General features: G+C 37.1%; 1 protein-coding gene across 1 annotated transcript in view; it reads left to right on the top strand.

Moving 5' to 3' along the window:
• Positions 1-20,342, top strand: part of Dok6 (docking protein 6) — a 337,303-nt gene that overhangs the window by 200,658 nt on the left and 116,303 nt on the right. Inside the window, exon 7 of the mRNA XM_055598745.1 lies at positions 11,613-11,730. Within this exon, the coding sequence (XP_055454720.1) occupies positions 11,613-11,730 (118 nt within the window). The remainder of the gene's footprint in view (positions 1-11,612; positions 11,731-20,342) is intronic.

Genomic DNA, 20,342 nt, shown 5'->3' with positions numbered 1-20,342 from the left:
ATTTTGTTTCACAGATAACATTCTTTCTTCCAGAACTAGTGAAACTCATCAAATTTCATTACCAAAAGATGGCCTGCTATCAAGCCATCATATTGCCTAGAATGTCAACTTTTTTTGTAATAGAACCCATTCATCAGAGGTTCAACCCCACATTCTCTAAAATTACTTTTATTTGCTTTTTCACTTGTCTTGGAGGCTTACTGCCTTTATCTGCTATCCTAGGTCTTGTCCTGGAAGCTTCTAGCCTCCATATAATCAAACCTATGCCTAAAATGTTTTCAGCCTCTGAGACTTACTGCTTAATAACTTCAACCTTTCTAGTTTTTTATGAGCTCATAGCTGTTCTGGGTCAAACTCCTCTTTCAGCTGACCTATTCAGTCTGGCTTTTCTCTCAGCCTCTGAATTGTACTGCTTGACCTCACACTAACTCTACCAATCTTTTCTAATCTTCTGGCTACTCCTCATTCTCTGGCTCATTCTGTCTTCATCTGTGTCTGTCTTGTTCTTTCATTCCACCTCTCTCTATAAAACTCTCCCAACAAAACTGCCTCCTCTATCGTTTTTTGTTATTATCATTGATTACAATGTATTCAATTTGTATCCCAGCTGTGAACTTCTCCCTCATCTCCCAATCTCACCCTCCCTCCCGCTTCTCCCCCTTTGCCCCTTTTTCAGTCTACTGATAGGGAAGGTCTTCCTCCCCTTCTATTGGACCCTAGCCTATCAGGTCTCATCAGGACTGTTTGAATTTGCTTCCTCTGTGGACTGGCAAGCCTGCACCCCCACCCAGGGGAGGTGATCAGAGAGCCTGACACTGAGTTCATGCCAGAGAAAGTCCTTACTCCCCTTACTACCCCACTTGGAGACTGAGTTTAGGGGCTACATCTGAGCCAGAGTTTTAGGTCCTCTCCATGTACTGTCCTTGGTTGGGGTATCATTCTCTTCAGAGCATCTTCCCTAGGATCGTTCTTGCTCTTTAGGACAAGGAAGATGCTCAATCTTCATTCAGAAGGACAAATGCAGTAGACATCGAAAGCAGGACAAGACAGTGAACAGGACAAGAGCTTACCGCAGACTGCCTCTGAAAAACTCTACTGATCAAGGTATCCAAGCAGAGGCTCAGACTCATAGCCAAACTTTGGGCAGAGTGCAAGGAATCTTAGGAAAGAAGGGGGCACTAGAAAGACCTAGAGGGGACAGGGGCTCCAAAAGGAGAGCAACAAAGCCGTAAAAACTGAGCTCTGGAGGCCCTGAAGAGAATGATACTCTTCTTTCTTTTCATTCTTTGTGTTGTTCCCTTAAGTAGTTTCCCTTTCCTCTTTGTTCTCTTGAGAGCTCTGTATGTACTATTCTGTTAAATCTTTCTTGATTCATCACTTTTTCTGTCACTCAATTAGATATCACTTTCAAACATGGGTGCTTCCTTCTGCAAACTGTTATCTTCATTGTTTGGGATTAAAGGTATGTACCACCATGCCTGGACCTAAGCTTTTCTTTACCTTAAACTAGCTCTGTACCAGGCTGGCTTTTAACTGAGATCTGCTTGCCTCTGTCTCCTGGATTAAAGGTGTGTTAGTGTTCCAGGCAGATCTCACAGACCTAGAAGGTCTTTGGATGTGATCTCTTGCCAGAGCAGCCATGTTCTGAATTAAAATTCCTCTGCAACATGCCCTGTGTTCTAGCCTGTTTGAATACAGATCTAACCATGATGGACAGAAAGCCACAAATATCCCTAAATACATAGATATGTTTTTTTGGGAGGGAGATCTCAAAAGGAGAAGAGGAGGAAGGATGAAACAAACTTTCTTTTTAAATCTTGTTTTTATGTTATTAAAGATTATAGACACGGTAAAATGCCTATGGTTTAAAAAACAAATGAGAAAATATGAATGAAAGAAAAACATGGTTTCCTGAAACATTATCAAAAAATAAGTAAATGAAAAGATAGGCATTGTGAGCAATAATTTCTAAACTTGTGATATCATGGATAAGTAAAAAGCCATTTGAAATCATACAGAGATTTATACTTTGTCATTTTGTAAAAAAAAAAAAAAAAAAAAAAATTAAATATTTAAGATGCTTTTTTCTGAAATCCAGATTTTATGGTCACAATGAAGAAAAGATAGAAAGAAAAGGAAGTCTGCTCTTCAGCGAGGTAATTTGAATAGCAATACAAACTGAATGAACCCACCCTTCTCCAGTTATACTTTACTACAGCGCTTACTGATCACTCAGTACTACTGAGCTATGAAACGATGTTATATAGAAGTAGTGACATGAAGCGCCTATCAGCACATGGATAGCATGTGACTGTCATGAGTGTTGCATGATCTGGATAGTGCTGTTGTATTGCATCAACTCCAAGATGACAGATTTGATTTTGCTTCTCCTCTTCCTCCTCTTCTTTATCTTCTTCATCATCATCATAGTAGTCATCCACATCTCTTCTTCCTCTTTCTCCTCCTCCTTATCCCCCTCCTCCTTCTTTTTTCTTTTAGCAACTCTCACTCAAATGCAGTTTGATGGGCAGAACCAATCATTTGTATTATTAAGTATAATGATTGTTTTTCTTAAAATGGATAAAATTTTAGAGCATATGAAATATAGCATAGATTTTATAGCAAGCATACACTCATTTATAACTTTTGAAGGAACAAAAAATCCTCTCAGATGAGTTATGGTCTTAGCAGGACTGCAATTTTCCATTAAAACATTCTTCTTAGACCTATTCTGCAGGGAGTTCTATCAGCATGAAAAAGATAAGGTTTTCTACAGTAAAAATGTTAGGCCCAAAGGAGGGGACCCTAATTTCCAGATGGGGATGAAGAGAACTCAAAAGACAGATCATTGATGCAATAGCAAGAGGTTTAATTGAGCCATCATAGGATGGGGCTGCCCTGCTCCTCCTCCCCCACCCCCACCGACAAAACCAGAGAGAACGGCCAGGAGAGACAGAAATCTGAGGTTTTTAAAGGAAGGAGCAAGGGAATCCTGGAGGTTGCGAGCTTGGTGACACTGGATTGGGTAGTTGACTTTAAAATGATTGGTTCTTTTTAGTCGCCCAGTCCATCTGGTCCCGCCCCAATCTGGGTTGGGGAGCTGTGCCTTCTGGACTGGTTACTAAAGGTTGTTATCTTGTACTGCAGATCCGATCCGGACATTCCTCCACAGCAGGGAGGAGACCTTTCCCATTCCTTTGCAAGGGAGTGGGGTCTTGTCTCAATTCACCTGCTTTCTGGAAAAAGTACTGGGAAATCTTAGTTTAACATGGGGTATAGAATTTATAAAGAAACCTGTAAAGCTAGTCTGTTCCTTTCAAAAATATGAAAAATTTGGAAGCATTTTAGAGGGGTGATACACAGAACATCTTTAACAGACTTCTCTGGATACAGTTGCAGAAGCTTTAAAAACTCCAGGAATAATATGCATATACATGGAGTAAATGATATATAGTGAAACTTTAGCAAGCTCTGGAGAGATGGCTCAGCTGTTAAGAGTGCTTGGTTTCTCGTTCCGAGATAGCTGATGCTCCCTTCTTGTCTCCATGGGTATCCTCACATACATGCACTAATGCAGGCAGGTATGCACACAAACACACACAGACACACACTTAAAAAGAAATTGAATCTTGCAATCAAATTTATTTTTAAAAGTTCAAGAGTCTACTACATAACAAAGTCAATAATAATCATAAGAAAAAAGTATCAGTTATTACTGACAATGACCAGTTATCTGTTTTGAAATGTCAAAAACATATTCATAAAAATTTTATATACATTGTAATTAACCAACACAAATGCAACTATTATACTAAATAATAAAAGTAACTGTATGATCCTAATTAATTATTTTATTAGTGCTTAATTTCAAAACACTAAAAAAATTAGTTTTTCACAAACATACATGATAGAATACATGCACTTGAAAATCACACATTTTCTCATAAATGTGTAATAAAATAGACATGGAAAAAGGCTGTATATAGTCTGGTCAGTGAAGAGATAACACGTGTTGGAACAAAAGTAACTTCAGCATTTCCTTTAACATGGAGTGTGCCGTGAGTGTTCTAGATGTCACTTCAGAGAATATATGTGAATGTATAATGTATAGAGAAAGGGGAGAAAGAAGGCAGATATTCCTAATTTCTAATCAACTATAGTTCTTAATGTATAAGAAAGAGGGCTACCTAATATAAAAGGCTACAACTTCTATGCTAAACAGATGTCTGTTTATTTTATTGCTAAGTCTGAATAACATGAGGAACTTTTTATCAGATACTGTTCGTAAATGAAACAAGAGATTTCAAAGGTTAATACAACTCAGCACACAAATATAACATAGCAAGTTCAAGGCCACTTCGTTTCAAATCGAACAAATAAAAAAATCAAAGGCAAATAAATCTTAAGTCAAGATAACAATTTGATGGTTGAGAATGGATGTTCTGGTGTATACCAATTATCCCAGCCCTTGGGAGGATGAAACAGGCAGATCACAGATGTAAGGGTTTCATAGCAAGTTCCTGTCTCACAAAGTAAAAACTTATGGGAGAATAATCAGTGCTTCTTTGGTGAAGGAAATTGCATCTCTCATTTCCTTGGATGTTAGCTGAAAGTATGCATGGTATGTGGAAGTGGCATACTGAGTAAGATTAACAGAACCACATGATCTGAATCAGATCCTTTATCTACTTCATCCTGTAAGAGGCTATGTGGAGCCTGGCAATAACTTCTACTTCAAAAAGTTAGCATACAACAAGCAGGGCTTTCTTGAAAACTCAGGTATTACTAATTCATAAAGAGGCCATTGAAGGACATTAGCTTTATGCAGAAATGGGATAAAATGCTTTAATCCCGGTTTTCAGTGTGTGTGGCTGCTGAACATTACTGAAACAAAGCACTATGCATTTAAAATTTTAAAGGAACAAAATTGCAGTGTGCAACAACCATGAATCTTAATATTTATCACGTTTATCAGCATTCCTGTGTACAGAGAATAGTTATAGTTCTGTAAATGCATTTAGCCTCTAATTTACAAATGTTAGAGACTCTAAGGATATGCAGATATACTTTAATCTCTGTTGTTAAAAGTGGAACTAAGGCCTTCAGTGCCAACTCTCTTTTTTTCCTTTTTTTTTTTTTTTTTTTTTTATTTTGAGACAGTTTCATTAAGTTTCCTGGGCTGGCATTGAATTCAGGACTCTCCCACCTCAACTTCTTGAATACTAAGGTTATAAGTCTGCAGCATCAAGCCTGGCTTGAATGCAAATACATTCCTAAAAGTATCATTGATTATAAAAATAAAAGAATATTGTTAAAACTATCATTAGTCTACTGCTAGGGTTTCTTTTATATTTTTCAAATTACCTAAATGTAATTTGCTAGCACATAATTAAAACATATAGTAGTAACAATCACTATTTTAAGCTAAATTAAAATAATATTCTGTGAAGATCAAATAAAATATATTGAACAACTTTTATTAAATGTGTAAATCACATTTTATTTGTTACGTTAGAACAAACTCAGCAAATGCCTTCTAATTCCTTCCCATTTATCTTGAATAAAATGGAAGATTAAGTGTGAGGTGTCCGCCACTGAAAATTAAGCCAAGTCCATGAGAAACCAATTGCCCATAAACCATCAAACTTCAGAGAGTGGTTTTAATGCCTGCAAACAGTGCCAAGCATGCCTGACTTACTGTCCCTGGAGTCTCTATTCACATACAATTTTGAAGTTTTATGAACTTGCTAAGAACAAATCAAATGTGGCATTCTCTACTGGGAGTGCTCTGCACATACTTCTTTATTACAACACAGCTAACATACATTTCACATGTTATATTAGTGTGTTTTCTGATTATTGGTATCTTTGCAATCATTACCTATTTTTTACAACATATGTTCTTACCAGTTCAATTATCTCCTGTTTCAGATATGGCAATGAACATGTTGACACATGTTCCTTGAAGCATTTAACTCATCAGACTTATGTGATGGTTAGTATTAATTAACTAGACAGACCTAGAATCACCCAAGAGATAAGTCTGTAGATCTTTACTGATTGTATTAACCGAAGTGGGAAGCCTTACCTACTGTGTGTGGCACTATTTCCTTCCTGGGATCCTGGACTTTACAAATAAAGAAAGGGAGCCAAGAGCAACAGTATTCACTGCTCTTTCTTCCTAATTATGTGATGTGGCCAGCTGCTTCAAGTTCCTGTCGCCTTGATGCTTTCTCACAATGATGTTGTGCCCATGAACTATAAGCCAACCTTTTCTCTCTTAAGTTGCTTTTGTTACAGTATTTCATCATATCAACAGGAAAAGATACTGACTATGCATTTCTAGTTCACATATACTAGACACACTCACATATACATTCATGCACAACCATGAGTTTAACAGCCTGCTTAGCTCTGTTCATCTCCACTTTCTCCACTGCCCACATTGGTTAAATATTCCACTTTTCTTGAGTTTTGTACGTCTACAGATCACCATAACTTAGACCAAACATGTATCCTCACCTCCAGTGTCATTCCTTTGCTTGCTCACTTTTTACAAATGCTACTAGGATCTACTTCGATATTGCATATATATTCATCTCCAATATATACAAAACAAAAAAAATTTAGTTGTTTGCCCAGATAAGATCTCAGGTAGCTTTCTCATATAGATATCAACTTCATTTATGGATGGCGCTCTTTGGGGTGAGGTCATGCTCTTTGGCTTTGCTTTGTTTATCTGTGCTCTCAGGTAGAACACAGACATCTCAGCTACTCTTCACACTTGGTTGAATTGTGACCTGCACTCTTTTCAGACACCAAATAAGCGTTTTCTGGTTCATTGCTTAGCCTCCCAGTGAACTAAATGTTATTTCAAATGGCTACAATAAAAAGGAGGTGGCAGAAAGCATTGGCAAGAGTTTCAAGGGTTGATCTAACTGCTTCCTTATCAAATTGATTTCTGCATCTGCTTTGAACTATCTTTTCTGAATCCTGGCACTGGCCATGCAAAGTGAGAAACAGGTAAATACTGCCTGCAGGAGAGTTAATAGTTATAAATTCAGGGAGTCTGGCACAAAGGTCCAAGGTTTGCGTGTTTTCTTAAACAGTTTCTCATTAAATAAAATTCAAAAAAGAGCAATAGAGTAGATTCTCTTAATAAATAAACTGAAAAACATGAATCAATACTGTTTCATTTATTAAAACTTTATAGTGGACAGAAATAAGGTCCTATTTTTCTATTTTTCAACTTGACACAAGCTGGCATTATCAAGCAAAACAAAACAAAAAACAAACATACAAAAATCTCAATTGAGAAAATATCTTCATCAGATTGCCTACAGCAAAGTTTGTATGACATTTTCTTGATAAATAAATGATATATGGTAACCTAGGTAACAGGGGGTGACAACAGCCCTGGGCAGGGCTGTATATGAAAGCAGGCTGTTATAGACAGCCAATCAATAAGCATGTTCCTCCTTCACTTCTGCTTCAGTTCCTGGCTTCTGGTTCCTGCCTTGAGTTTCTGCCCTAACTTAACTCAGTGATGAAGAGTTTTAAAATGAAATAAGCCCAAGTTGCTTTTGGTCACGGTGTTTTATTAGAGCAGTAGAAACCCAACTAAGTCATATTTTTATATATATATGCAAATGTGTATATTTCTCTCTTTCTACTATAAATATAATTTTCCTTACATAGATTTTTATATACTTTCTCTTACTACATAAACATCTTCCAGATCAAGATTCTTTCAGTTAAGAAATAACCATAGCATTGTAAGATTCATTTTTACCTTCAATTTAAGGATTATTTCTTTCTATCCTCTTGTTTCCTTCTCTCACCAAAGGAAGTTTTACCAAAATTTAAATTAGAATCAACAATAGTTTTTAATAAAAGTTCTTGAACCATAATTGTATTTTCTTAGTCAGTATAGCTATCCATTGGTTAATTTTCAACACATTATTTAAAGATAATAAGAAAATCAAACAATATTGGACAGACCATGGTTAAGAATATACATCTTCCTTGTTGGTTTAAAGTCTACTATATTATCCTGGTATGGCTGTAAGAAATGCAGTAGAGTGGATTGCTTTAACCAACATAAACTGAGTCTTTCACAGTTCTATAGGCTGAAAGTTCAAACAGGTTTACTTTTATTCTGATGTCCCAATGCCTTGTAGATGTCCATTTCAGAATCGTGCCATCCCATGACTTCTTTTTTATGAATATTATTTCCTGAAGTCTCTCTTTATATAAGGGCACCATCCTCTTGGGCTAAGGTTGTACCCTATGGTCTTCTTTTCACCGTAATTAGCCTCCTCATGGAACCTGCCTTTAAATATGATCACTGAGATGTAGTTCTACAGTGCATTTGCTGAGGACACATCCGCTCCCTAGCCATACTTTATGGTGGAATGAATGGCGAGTGACACTCTGATGTCCTGGAAAACCATTACTATGTGCAGAAAAAGATCTGTAAACAGTTCAAGAAAAATCCATAGCCAAACTTTAGACTCAGATATCTCTCTTTCTACACTTAAGTAGAAAGTAAAGTGAAAGCAAAGGAATAAAGAAATTGAATATAGCTAAGGACATGACAGCCTGGCATGGGAGAGCCATGGCAACAAGAGGTGTATTGCCTCAGAAGGGGGGAGGGGAGATGTTCTGCTGGCTTCCTGGTATTTGTTTTCAACCTTTATTATATGCTCTTTGTGTTTCTATGATGCCCAAGACTGACCATTTTGTGTAAAAAAAAAAAAAATGTTTACCAAAATTAAATTAAAATATAGAAGGAATATCACTTTCATCAAATTTCAGAAACTCTAGTTTATGAAAAATAATAAATTAGACTAGATTAAGAAAAATATAAAGATTAGACAATAAACAGAACTATGATTAATATGAATTCACTTCAGCTGATGTTATTAATGGGCATTGTTGACACCAATTAAATTAAGATTTATGTACATAAAAAGCCCATGTTTCATACAAGAAATTGTCTTCCTTTCTAAATAGCACCACCATAAAGTGAAACCTGTCTCTACTCTTAGAGGTATAGTTGTGGGAGATGAAGTTTGTCTACATGAACACATTTGATGCTATCTAAACATGGTTTTCCCTACACACAGCTGTTTTCCAGCTACAGGGCTGAAGTAGAACTGAGCATGTCCATTCATAACAAGAATGCTACAGGTACAGACAGTTCTACTTAGCATCAGCACACATACATACAAAAGAAATCTGTTTTTCTTCACAGCCTTACACATGCCAGTATATATTAAATGTGGGTGTGGGGAATATGCATACTGTGTAAATAGGGAAGAGAACTTGCATTTGAGATATATAAGAATCAACTGCAAAGTTGCTCTAATGGCAGACTTTCTTTTTTTTAACTTTTTTTAAAATTTTTCTTATTAGTTACATTTTGTTAACTCTGTATCCCATTCCCTCATTCCCTCCCAATCCCACCCTCCCTCCCTCAGCTTCTTCCTGCCCCTTTCCAAGTCCACTGATAGGGGAGGAGGTCCTCTCCTTTTATCTGACCCTGTTTTATCAGGTATCTTCAGGACTGGCTGCAAAGTCCTCCTCTGTGGCCTAGCAGGACTGCTCCTCCCTTGGGGGGTTAGGGAGGTCAAAGAGCCTGCCATTGAGTTCCTGTTAGAAATAGTCCTTGTTCCCCTTACTATGTGAAACCAATTGGTTACTGAGTTGCCACAGGCTACATCCGAGCAGAGGTTCTAGGTTATATCTATACATGGTCCTTGGTTGAGTGTCAGTCTCAGAAAAAGCCCCTATGCCCAGCTATATTTGGTCCTTGTGGAGTTCCTATCCTTTCCACATCATACTAACTCCTCTTCTTTCATATGATTCCCTGTACTCTGCCAAAGGTTTGGTTATGAGTCTTAGTATCTGCTTTAAAACACTGCTAGGTAGAATCTTTCACATGCCTTCTGCGGTAGACTCTTGTCATACGTTCAATGCAGATGACAGACTTTCAATAACTTGTATTGATCTTGTACAAGACAGCAAATTCAAGTTACTCCAAATTCCATGTTCCAATGTGATAACATTTTGTGAAGGTTTTATAGCTACAGAATAAAGAACAGTGTAAATAAAGACATTTTCCAAATACAGTAGTGGGAATGTTAGCCAGAAAAGTTGCAGTAAAGCAGAAATGTCTCTGCTCTAGGCTTCAGAAGTTAGCTGACAGCACTCTTGCCTTTGAGATGTCAGTAGCCAAGGGATTTGTTTATACATTGCTCAGGATATGTTAAAGTAGCATATCCAAAGACCAAATAAAACCATCTCTTTATTTTTAAAAACAATATGAATAAATAATAGTTTATTCTTTAAAATTGCAAATCCATTCCTTTTGTTGTTGTTGTTGTTGTTGTTGTTGTTGTTGTTGATTATATGCCCCAGAGAATGATGTAATCAGCCAACCTCAAAAATAGTACATTCAAAATACAAACACATTTAACTCTCTAATCACTTATCATGGAGATTTTCAGAGAGAATATTCATTCAGTATGTCAAGAAAATGATGCTGTAAAGAAAAGCAACCCCGCACTGTGGTGGAGGAGGTGTCAGGAAGAGTCTAAAAATGGGTCTCTTGAGTTTGACACCTTTTCTAGAACATGTCACTCTGACAGCCTGCTTCTTAATTTCTTGAATTATTTTGCCATTCTATACACTGGAAAATGCTGTGGGCAGTGTAAATAATTCTCAACCACTGAAATGCAAACGAGTTTATAAGGTGACTTATAACCGATTCTCCGCTGGGTATTTTCCAGCACTCTTCCTCTATTGGCAAGAAGCCACTGGAATTCTCAACGCTCCCCTTAATGAGTCAGATTCAATTCTTAACAAGTACTCTTCTCATGTATTTTTCTTTTTTATGTGTGTTTGTGCATAGCATGTGCTGTGTGTGTGTGTGGTATATACATACGTGAAGGGGTGAGCTCCTGTTTGTGGAGGACAAAGGACTATCCTTTGTCATGTTTTATCACACTTATCCCTTAATGAACCTGGAGTACACTTGCAGATAATCAGACCCCATGATCCTTCTCAAGTGTTCATCTCCAGTAGCACGGGGCTACAGGAACACCCTTGGCCTCCCAGCCTCTTAGGCAGGAGCTGGGCATCATTCTTGTGCAGCATGGTCTTTTACCCACTGAGCTATTTTCCTTTGCCCCACCCATGTTCAAACTCTTCTACTTCTAGATGCCTTCTTATTTTTAATAATTTCATACATTTACACAACGATATGATCATATCTATTCCACTTTCCTTTTCTAAATCTCTCCATATGCCCCAACATACTCTTTTCCATTGCTCTGTCTTTCTCTCCCTGCCTTCTCCCCTTCTTTCTCTCCCTCTCTCTTCCACTGAGTCTAGTTAGCGCTGCTCATATGTCCACTGGAGCACGGGAAACCTATCAGCCACAATTTCAGTTGCACTTTTGACACAGTTATCCTTGAATAGGGAATTATATGGGTATCTTTAACATATTCTGTTTTCTGTCATTCACATTTAATCCTTGGCATTTTAAAGGGTTGTTCTGAGTTTGCTATCTCCAAGGAGGCCTAAGATACATTTTCCTTCTCTTTTAGCTTCAGACAAGCTTGACTGAACCAATGACATTATCGAAATCCATCTCTCTTCCTCGTAGTGCATACTGGCATCACATTACGCGTCAGAACAGCGTTGGAGAAATCTACAGCTTGCAAGGCAAGTAGCTTTACAGTGACAAAGTCACATTGACTGTCATTTACTTTCTTCTGTGGGGCAGCCTTACAAAATGCTATGTGTTTGCATTAATTGCTTTTCTTTTGTTTCCGCTTACCAACTTTCTCAGAGACAGTAGGAACTCTGAAATTCACCATTACTTTTTTTAAAGCTATCATTTTATATATGCATGCTATAAAATGATTCCTAAAAGTACTGTGATGTATAAGGACCAAATTTGGCAGAAGACGTTTAGAAGAGTAAAACATTATACAAGCACGTTGTGCAAAGCTGAAAGTCAAATGCTGAAGTCTCTGTAATGCCGTTTTACAAAGGACTTCTTTTTCAACATCTTTTATTCTTCCTAGGAGTCAGCTCAGGAGCTGGTTTCAGGCTAAGGACTAAAATGCTTCACAAACTTACCCAGAGAAGCTGCCAGGTGTAGCCAGTCTTATCAGAGAGGCCCACTGAGGAGGGGCAGTGTAGAAGAGATAGAGTGTATACACATTGCCTCTGGTTTTCCCAGGGACCAGCTAACCAACCTGGGAATGGTTTGTGGGATGAGGTGACAAAGCAGTGTCAGACAACTGATGAGTAATTACAGAACCCCTGCCATCAACCTTTTTATGCTTTTTTTTTTTGTTTGTTTTGTTTTGTTTTAAATGATACTTTTATCCTTCAAATAGAATATACTCCCTGGAGGAAGTAAGAAACACAAGAATAATACTGAAATACACAGCTGAAACACACACTCAAACAGCAAGAATTTATCCAACAGCTTAGGCTTGAAAACAGCAGGCATCCAGTGAACACTTAGTGGATGCATAACTACTAACTACTGATTAAGCCTCAGTCTTCAGTTTGGTGTTTTTGCTTCATTTTCTTTCGTTGTTTCTTTCCATACTTTAGCTTTTGTACTTAATAACATTAATTGCTTTGCTACACAAAAATTAAATTACAAGCAAAATGAAATAATATGACTTTTTATAGCTTTATTTGCTTGCTTTCAGCAATATAAGTGGAATTTGAACACCAAGAAATGATTAAGTATATGTTCTTCAAGAAAAAGAAGTTGGAAGTGTTTTAGTCATTTGTAGAAAGCAATTGCATTTTATACTTTAAATAGCTATTTAAATTTATGGCTGACTTGATATTTGTACTTAAGACAGTGTCTTTTAGTATTACTTATTTGGAAAACAAAATATTTAAGAGTATAAAGACTGATAATAAAGAAAAGCAAATGAAACTTTCTTGGGAAGATAAACAATCAGAGAAAGGAAACACTAATATAGCTTAGTACTCAAAATATTGTCTAGAATGTTTCTTTCTGATTTAGAATTTCCATGTAAATACAACCTCTGATTAGGCCATGGCAGACCTTTCTGATCTTGGTACCATAAAACAAGGAAAGAAAGAAACAGATGGAAGGGGAGGAGGTCCTCCCCTATCAGTGGAATTGGAGAGGGACAGGGAGGAGGTGTGGTAGGGAGGGTGGGATTGGGAGGGAATGAGGGAAGGGTCTACAGCTGGGATACAAAGTGAAGAAACTATAATTAACATAAAAAATAAAATTAAAATTAAAAAATAAAATAAAAAAGAATAATGGACAGAAGTTTTAATGACCATATAACTGAATCTTTTCTCCAATGGAAGAGTTAATATTTAGACTGTAAAACAGCGTAAGAAATAATTTTACATCAATAAATGTAGCTAGAGTGAATTGAACTATCTCGTTAAACATAAACAGACAATCTTTGAAGGACAGTGTTAATCTGCTTTCTAAAATGCCCTATAATTACAATGGGCAATCTATACATGTGGGCTTGATACCATGGCATTCCCTGATTATTTGGTTGGTTATTGTTTTGTACTATATACGTATATAAATTCTAATTCATTAACTATGGATTGACTGTTGCACTGCATTTATTAGACTAATACACACTAATCATTCGGTATAGCCTTATTTTACCATTATACCATACATTAGAGTGCTTATAATTATCTAGGTATTTGGGCAGGGATAAAATAGGTATTTAGATACAAAGATGGGAACAATAGGTAGATAGATGTTAGGTAACAGTTATAGATATGAACTTGTTAGGGACACTTGACAGAAATGACTTATTGTATGGTAGCAGTCCACATAAGCAGGGGACAGGATCCTCAGAAGTTTTCCTCACTGGGACTAAATTCAAGTAGTATCATTGTTGACTAAAATTACTAAAACAAGGGCAAAATATAAACAGAAGCAGGGAACTTCAGTACCCTTTTGTGAACCTCTAATTTTAACAAAATTGCATGTATAAGTCTGATTACCTCATATCCCTTAGCTGTGACCCTGACATGGCAATATTTGTTTTTCACAAAGAGGAGAATATGCTTGTGTACTATCATTGTGTACTTTGCAGAATTAAAACAAAATTCTAGTGTTCTAAATGTTATTGGTCAAAAATATCACTAAATTTTCATTCATACAATTCCCATATCACACTGTTCTCTGGTAAAATGTTTTGTTACTCTTTTTGCATAACAAGACTATGCATTAACTAAAGTAATTACTGTATATCAAATAGTATAATCTATTCAATGTAAATTATATCTCATTGACTATGAACAAGAAAAAGCATAAGCCAGGAGGAGTTCTTCTAATTTACAGTTCAAGGAAATGCACCATCATGTGACAGTTGAAGCACAAGGCATCTGGTCACATGGGACTTCAGTTGCAATACAGAGCAAGAGGAAGACCCCTCTCTACCAGCTTCCCCATTTATTCAGCCAGGGACCACAGCACATTAGATAGTTCACATACATCCAAGACAGGTCTTCTCTGTTATTATCCCTTTCTAGAAACATTGCCATGGCCTAATCAGAGGTTGTATTTACATGGAAATTCTAAATACAGTAAAGGTACTAATGAAGATTAGCTATTATGTCAAGTAAATCATAGATTTAAGAATGAAAGTTGGTTTTCAAATTTTCCAAATTTTATTTTTATTAATTACAGTTTATTTACTTTGTAAAACAGCTGTAGCTCCCTCCCCTAATGCCTCCCAATCCTACCCTCCCTCCCTCTTTTTCTCCTATGCCACAACTGTATTTTTATATCTGGGCTATGAAGCTATGGATCAATGTGAATTAAATTCAGTGAGCTTTCATTCAAAAGGAAAAGTAGAAATTTTTTGTGTGTTCCATGTTTAATAGATTGGATTCATTAATAAGCAGCACATGTACTAGAGACAAAAAAAATTGTAGCCTAAAAACAAACTAATCTATACTAAAGTTATGCAAACTTCGATTGCCTGTCAGCATCTATGCTTTAGACTTAACTAAGTTTTGCTCTGCTCATGTATTTGTCTATTGCCAGACCCCTTTAAAGACAAATATATCAATAGTGAGATGCAGCATTTGACTCTGTGATTGAAGAATCAGTGTCACAGAATAAGCTGGTCTTTCCACGCTGCTCCCAGAGAGTGCTCTGACAGAATGAGATATTATGTGCGGATCAAATGAATGAGAAAAGAAATCATTAGCTTCTAACAAGTCCTCATGGTCCTGAGTAATAACTACTATTTACCACCTCCACCCCAGTGGCTCACGATAGGTCAATTTTGCCTCATTATTCTTTTCAGAAGGGAAGACTTCTCTTTATGGTGAGAGATAAGGATGCTTAACTTGTACTACCTGGTGATTTGTTACCTATATTTAACTAACTTCCAAATGCTTATGATATCACATACAAAAAATGTTTTCTCTAAAATCAAGAAAGCTTAAATTGTAAATAAAATACCATTTTGAACTTTTGACAATGAAATTATTTTTAAAAATTACTATCCTCATAAACTGTAAGCTTTCTTTTAAGATATTGTGATATATATATAGGGAAGGAAGAAAGGAAGAGGAAAGAAAATTAGGGAAGATTAGAAGTAAAATAGCAGCCTGCTACTGGTGACTTGATAACAGCTCAGAGAAACATGAGCCCCTGCAGGAGGCAATACTTTCTCTACTAAAATAATGATAGAGAGAAGAAGAAGAAGAGTGGCTAGGGGAAGGCTGAGGGGGGGCAACATTACTGAGCACAGACATTTTCTATTGCTTGTTATTAATTTAGTAAGCACAAACTGTACTGAAATGCAGTAAATCTGTCCTTTTAATCTGTCAGCTCAATGTCTTGGCTCTTCACCTGCTGCTTTCCCACTGAGATTAGTGCTTCTTCAATAAACTGTAATGAAAGGGGAGCTGAAATCCTCTCAGAGAAAGTGCTTATGGGGGGGGTACCATTCTTAAGTTTTTGATACAAAATTAAATGGGATAGATACACTTTGCACTGTTTCTGAAAAAAATCAACAAAGATGATTGAGGCTCCATCTTCTGTAAAGCTGAGAACTATAGAAGTTCTGTTTTCATTAACACCAATTAATATCCAAATGCCAGCTCTGAAGTGTGTGCCCTCTTTTGCCCTCTGTGTGTCCACAATTAAGCTGCAGACCACCAGTGTCAGCACCAAAGCTTACCTAATTACACCAAAGGCATTTAATGCTCAGGGAAAGGGCATCTGTGGCTCCAATTTCTCAGAAGGACAGGGCAGAACCAGACAATTAGAATTAAAGATAACCTTCAGAAAATGCTAAAGAGAATTCCAGCACAAACAAGTTAGGCAAATCCAAGGCTTTATTTATTCTTTAGTTAGCTGTGACCCTCTGTCCTTCTTTACTGCCCATTCAGTCCTTCTTTACTGCCCATACTTTTTTTAAATTTTTATCTTTTTAATATTAATCACAGGTTAATTTACTTTGTATCCAAGCCATAGCTCCCTTCCCTCATTCCCTCCCATTCCGACCCTCCCTCATCTCCTCCCTGTCCCTTTCCAAGTCCACTGCTAGCGGAGGTCCTCCTCCCCTTCCATCTGACCCTACCTTATCAGGACTGCCTGCAATGTCCTCCTCTGTGGCCTAGCAAGGCTGTTCCTCCCTCGGGGGTGGGGAAAGAGGTAAAGGAGCCGGTCATTGAGTTCATGTCAGATATTTTCTCTGTTTAAAATTTCACCTTGATAGGTGTAAGGTGAAATCTCAGGGTTGCTTTAATTTGCATCTCCCTGATGACTAAGGGCATTGAGCAGTTCTTTAAGTGTTTCTCTGATATTCTATACTTCTCTACAGAGAATTCTCTGTTTAGCTCTGTACCCCATTTTTTAATTGGATTACTTGATTTGTTGTTTTTTAACTTCTTTAGTTCTTTATATATCTTCTGGATATTGGCCCTCTGTCAGATATAGGATTGGTGAAGATCCTTTCCCAGTCTGGAGGCTGTCATTTTGTTCTGACGACAATGTCCTTTGCTTTACAGAAACTGTTCAGTTTCATGAGGTCCCATTTATTGATTGTTGATTTTAGAGCCTGTGCTCTTTGTATTCTATTCAGGAAGTTGTCTCCTGTGTCAATGAGTTCTAAGCTCTTCTCCACTTTTTCTTCTAACCGATTTAGTGTGTCTGGTTTTATGTTGAAGTCTTTGACCGACTTGGACTTTAGTTTTGTGCAAGGTGATAATTATGGATCTATTTTCATTTTTCTGCATGTAGACATCCAGTAGGACCAGCACCATTTGTGGAAGATGCTGTCTTTTTTCCACTGAATGGTTTTGGCATCTTTGTCAAAAATCAAGTATCCATAGGTGTGTGGGTTTATTTCTGTGTCCTCCACTCGGTTTTATTGAACCACCATTCTGTTTTATGCCAATACCATGCAGTTTTTATTACTGTTGCTCTGTAGTACAGCCTGAGATCGGGGATGAAGATACCTCCAGACAATCTGCTATTGTACAGGATTATTTTGGAAATTCTTGTTTTTTTTTTTTTATTTTCCATATGAAGTTGAGAATTTTTCTTTCAACTTCTGTAAAGAATTGTGTTGGTATTTTGATGGGAATTGCATTGAATCTGTAGATTGCTTTTGGCAGGATGGCCATTTTCACTATATTAATCCTACCAATTCATGAGCATGGGAGATCTTTCCATCTTCTGAGATCTTCTTCAATTTCTTTCTTCAAAGACTTGAACTTTTTTTTCAAAAAGCTCTTTCACTTGCTTGGTCACCCCAAGGTACTTTATGTTAATAGTGGCTATTGTGAAGGGTGTTTCTTCCCTGATTTCTTTCTCGGCCCCTTTGTCTTTGATATCCAGGAAGCTAAGATAAAAAAAAACTCTAGTGACAAAACATTCTGGAGAGGTTGTGGAGAAAGGGGAACCCTCCTCCATTGCTGGTGGGAATGTAAACTTGTACATCCACTTTGAAAATCAATTTGGCGCTTTCTCAGACAATTAGGAATAGCACTTCCTCAAGATCCAGCTATACCACTCCTAGGCATATATCCAAAAGATGTTCAAGTATACAACAAGGACTTTTGTTTAACCATGTTCATAGCAGCTTTATTCTTAATAGCCAGAACCTGGAAACAACCCAGAGGTTCATCAATGGAGAAATGGATATAGAAATTGAGGTACTTTTACGCAATGGAATACTACTCATCAATCAAAAAGGAGGAAGTCATGAAATTTGCAGGCAAATGGTGGGATCTAGAAAAGATCATCCTGAGTGAGGTATCCCAGAAGCAGAAAGACACACATGGTATACACTCACTTGTATAGAGCTATAAGATAGGATAAACATACTAAAATCTGTACACCTAAAGAAGATAAACAAGAAGGAGGACCTGGGATAAGAGGATCAATCCTCACTTAGAAAGACAAAGAGAAAGAACATTGGAAGAAGGAGAAAACAGGAAACAGGACAGGAGCCTACCACAGAGGGCCTCTGAAAGACTCTACCTAGTAGTGTTTCTAAGCAGATGCTGAGACTCATGGCCAAACTTTGGGCAGAGTGCAGGGAATCATATGAAAGAAGTAGTTAGTAAGTGTGGAGACGACAGGAGCTCCACAAGGAGAGCAACAGAACCAAAACATCTGGGCTCAGAAGTATTTTTTTTTTGAGACTGATACTCCAACCAAGGTACATTCATGGATGTAATCTAGAACCCTGCTCAAATGTAGCCCATGGCAGCTCAGGATCCAAGTATGTTCCCTAGTAAGGGGAAGAGGGACTGTCTCTGACATGAACTCAGTGGCTGGCTCTTTGACCACTCTCCTGAGGGAGAAGCAGCCTTGGCAGGCTACAGAGGAGAACAATGCAGCCAGTCCTGATGAGACTGGATAGGCTAGGGTCAGATGGAAGAGGAGGTGGACCTCCCCTATCAGTGGACTTGGAGAGGAGCATGGGAGGAGATAAGGGAGGAAAGGTGGGACTGGGAGGAGATGAAGGAGGGGGCTACACCTGGGATGCAAAGCAAATAAAATGTAATTAATGTAAAAAAATAAAAATTTAATTAAAAAAGAAAAAAGGAAACAAATGGCCATGAATTTGAAAGCAAGGAGTAGTTAATGGGAGCTCAATAAAAATGAGAAATAAAATAAAATAAAATTTCACCATGACATGTTTTCTAGATCATAAATTAAAAGCCTTTTAAACTTAAAGGGTAGTACAGAAAATTGCGGCAATGAAAGAGTAGTATACATTCCTTCATTTCTATATTCAGACTGTATGTTTTTGGAAGGCAGGACAGTTAGAAGTAGCCAAATACATTAAAGTTCCCCACGGGCACCAGCATGCTCCTGGCAATTCAGTAACAACTCACAGAAATATGACTCTTTCTGGAACCAACACTTTCTGTCTATTAAACCATATTTATGAAAATTTACTGCATATCCTTACCTTAAGAGAAGTTAATCAAAACAAAAAGTGCCTCTTGGGATGTCACTGTTTTGAGATAAATTTTAAAAAGTTGTATCCCAAAGTTGACATCATAAGAAAGCAAAGAAAATTCCCACTGTAAAATATTTGTTATTTTCTGCAGTTACAGTTAATCAGCCTCTCTTCCCTGATCTCTGAGGCACTAGTAGATAATGTTAAATCAATGTATTTGCTTAACTCCTGCTTCATCCCTTGGGCTATCCTCTACTGCACTGTAGATGCTTTTCTTTTTATACTACTGTGGGAAATTCAGTGAAAGGGAACAAACCACTCCTGAATTTTGAAGTTAAATAACCTGACTTGAATGGTAACTTTACTAACGTTAACATGTGTGACTTCGGGTAATAAACTTTCTAAGCTGCATTTCATTTGTCCTAAAATAACCATGCTAGAACCTACCACATTGAGTAAATAGGGTTATTTATGGCAAGGTGTTCAATAAATATTAGTAATTGCCAGTGTATTAAAGTAAGTTAAATTAACACTATGAAGTTTATCTCTTTCTGGCAACAGTGCTAGGCTACCTGATAAAATTTATTGTAGTATTTTCTTCCAAGTAGAATTACAGTTGCCATTAGGCATAAAGAACTTTTCTTCCTCCTAAAGACTTCATAAAAATATCACATTGTGAAAAAATTCTAGGTTTTAAAATTCTACAAACACTGTTTCAAATACTCACATAACCAAAGATTTTATAATCAAAAAATAAAATTAAATTCGGGTTTTAATTTTCTTGGAATTATTTTTTTCTTCTCACCATGAAACATAAGACTCAACATCCTTAAGTTTCCAGCCTTGGATCATTCAGTGCAG

This window comes from Psammomys obesus, unplaced genomic scaffold (genome assembly GCF_907164565.1).
Source record: "Psammomys obesus unplaced genomic scaffold, mPsaObe1.curated_primary_1811, whole genome shotgun sequence".
Classification (NCBI taxonomy): domain Eukaryota; kingdom Metazoa; phylum Chordata; class Mammalia; order Rodentia; family Muridae; genus Psammomys; species Psammomys obesus.
This window is presented reverse-complemented; position numbering and strand designations above follow the sequence as displayed.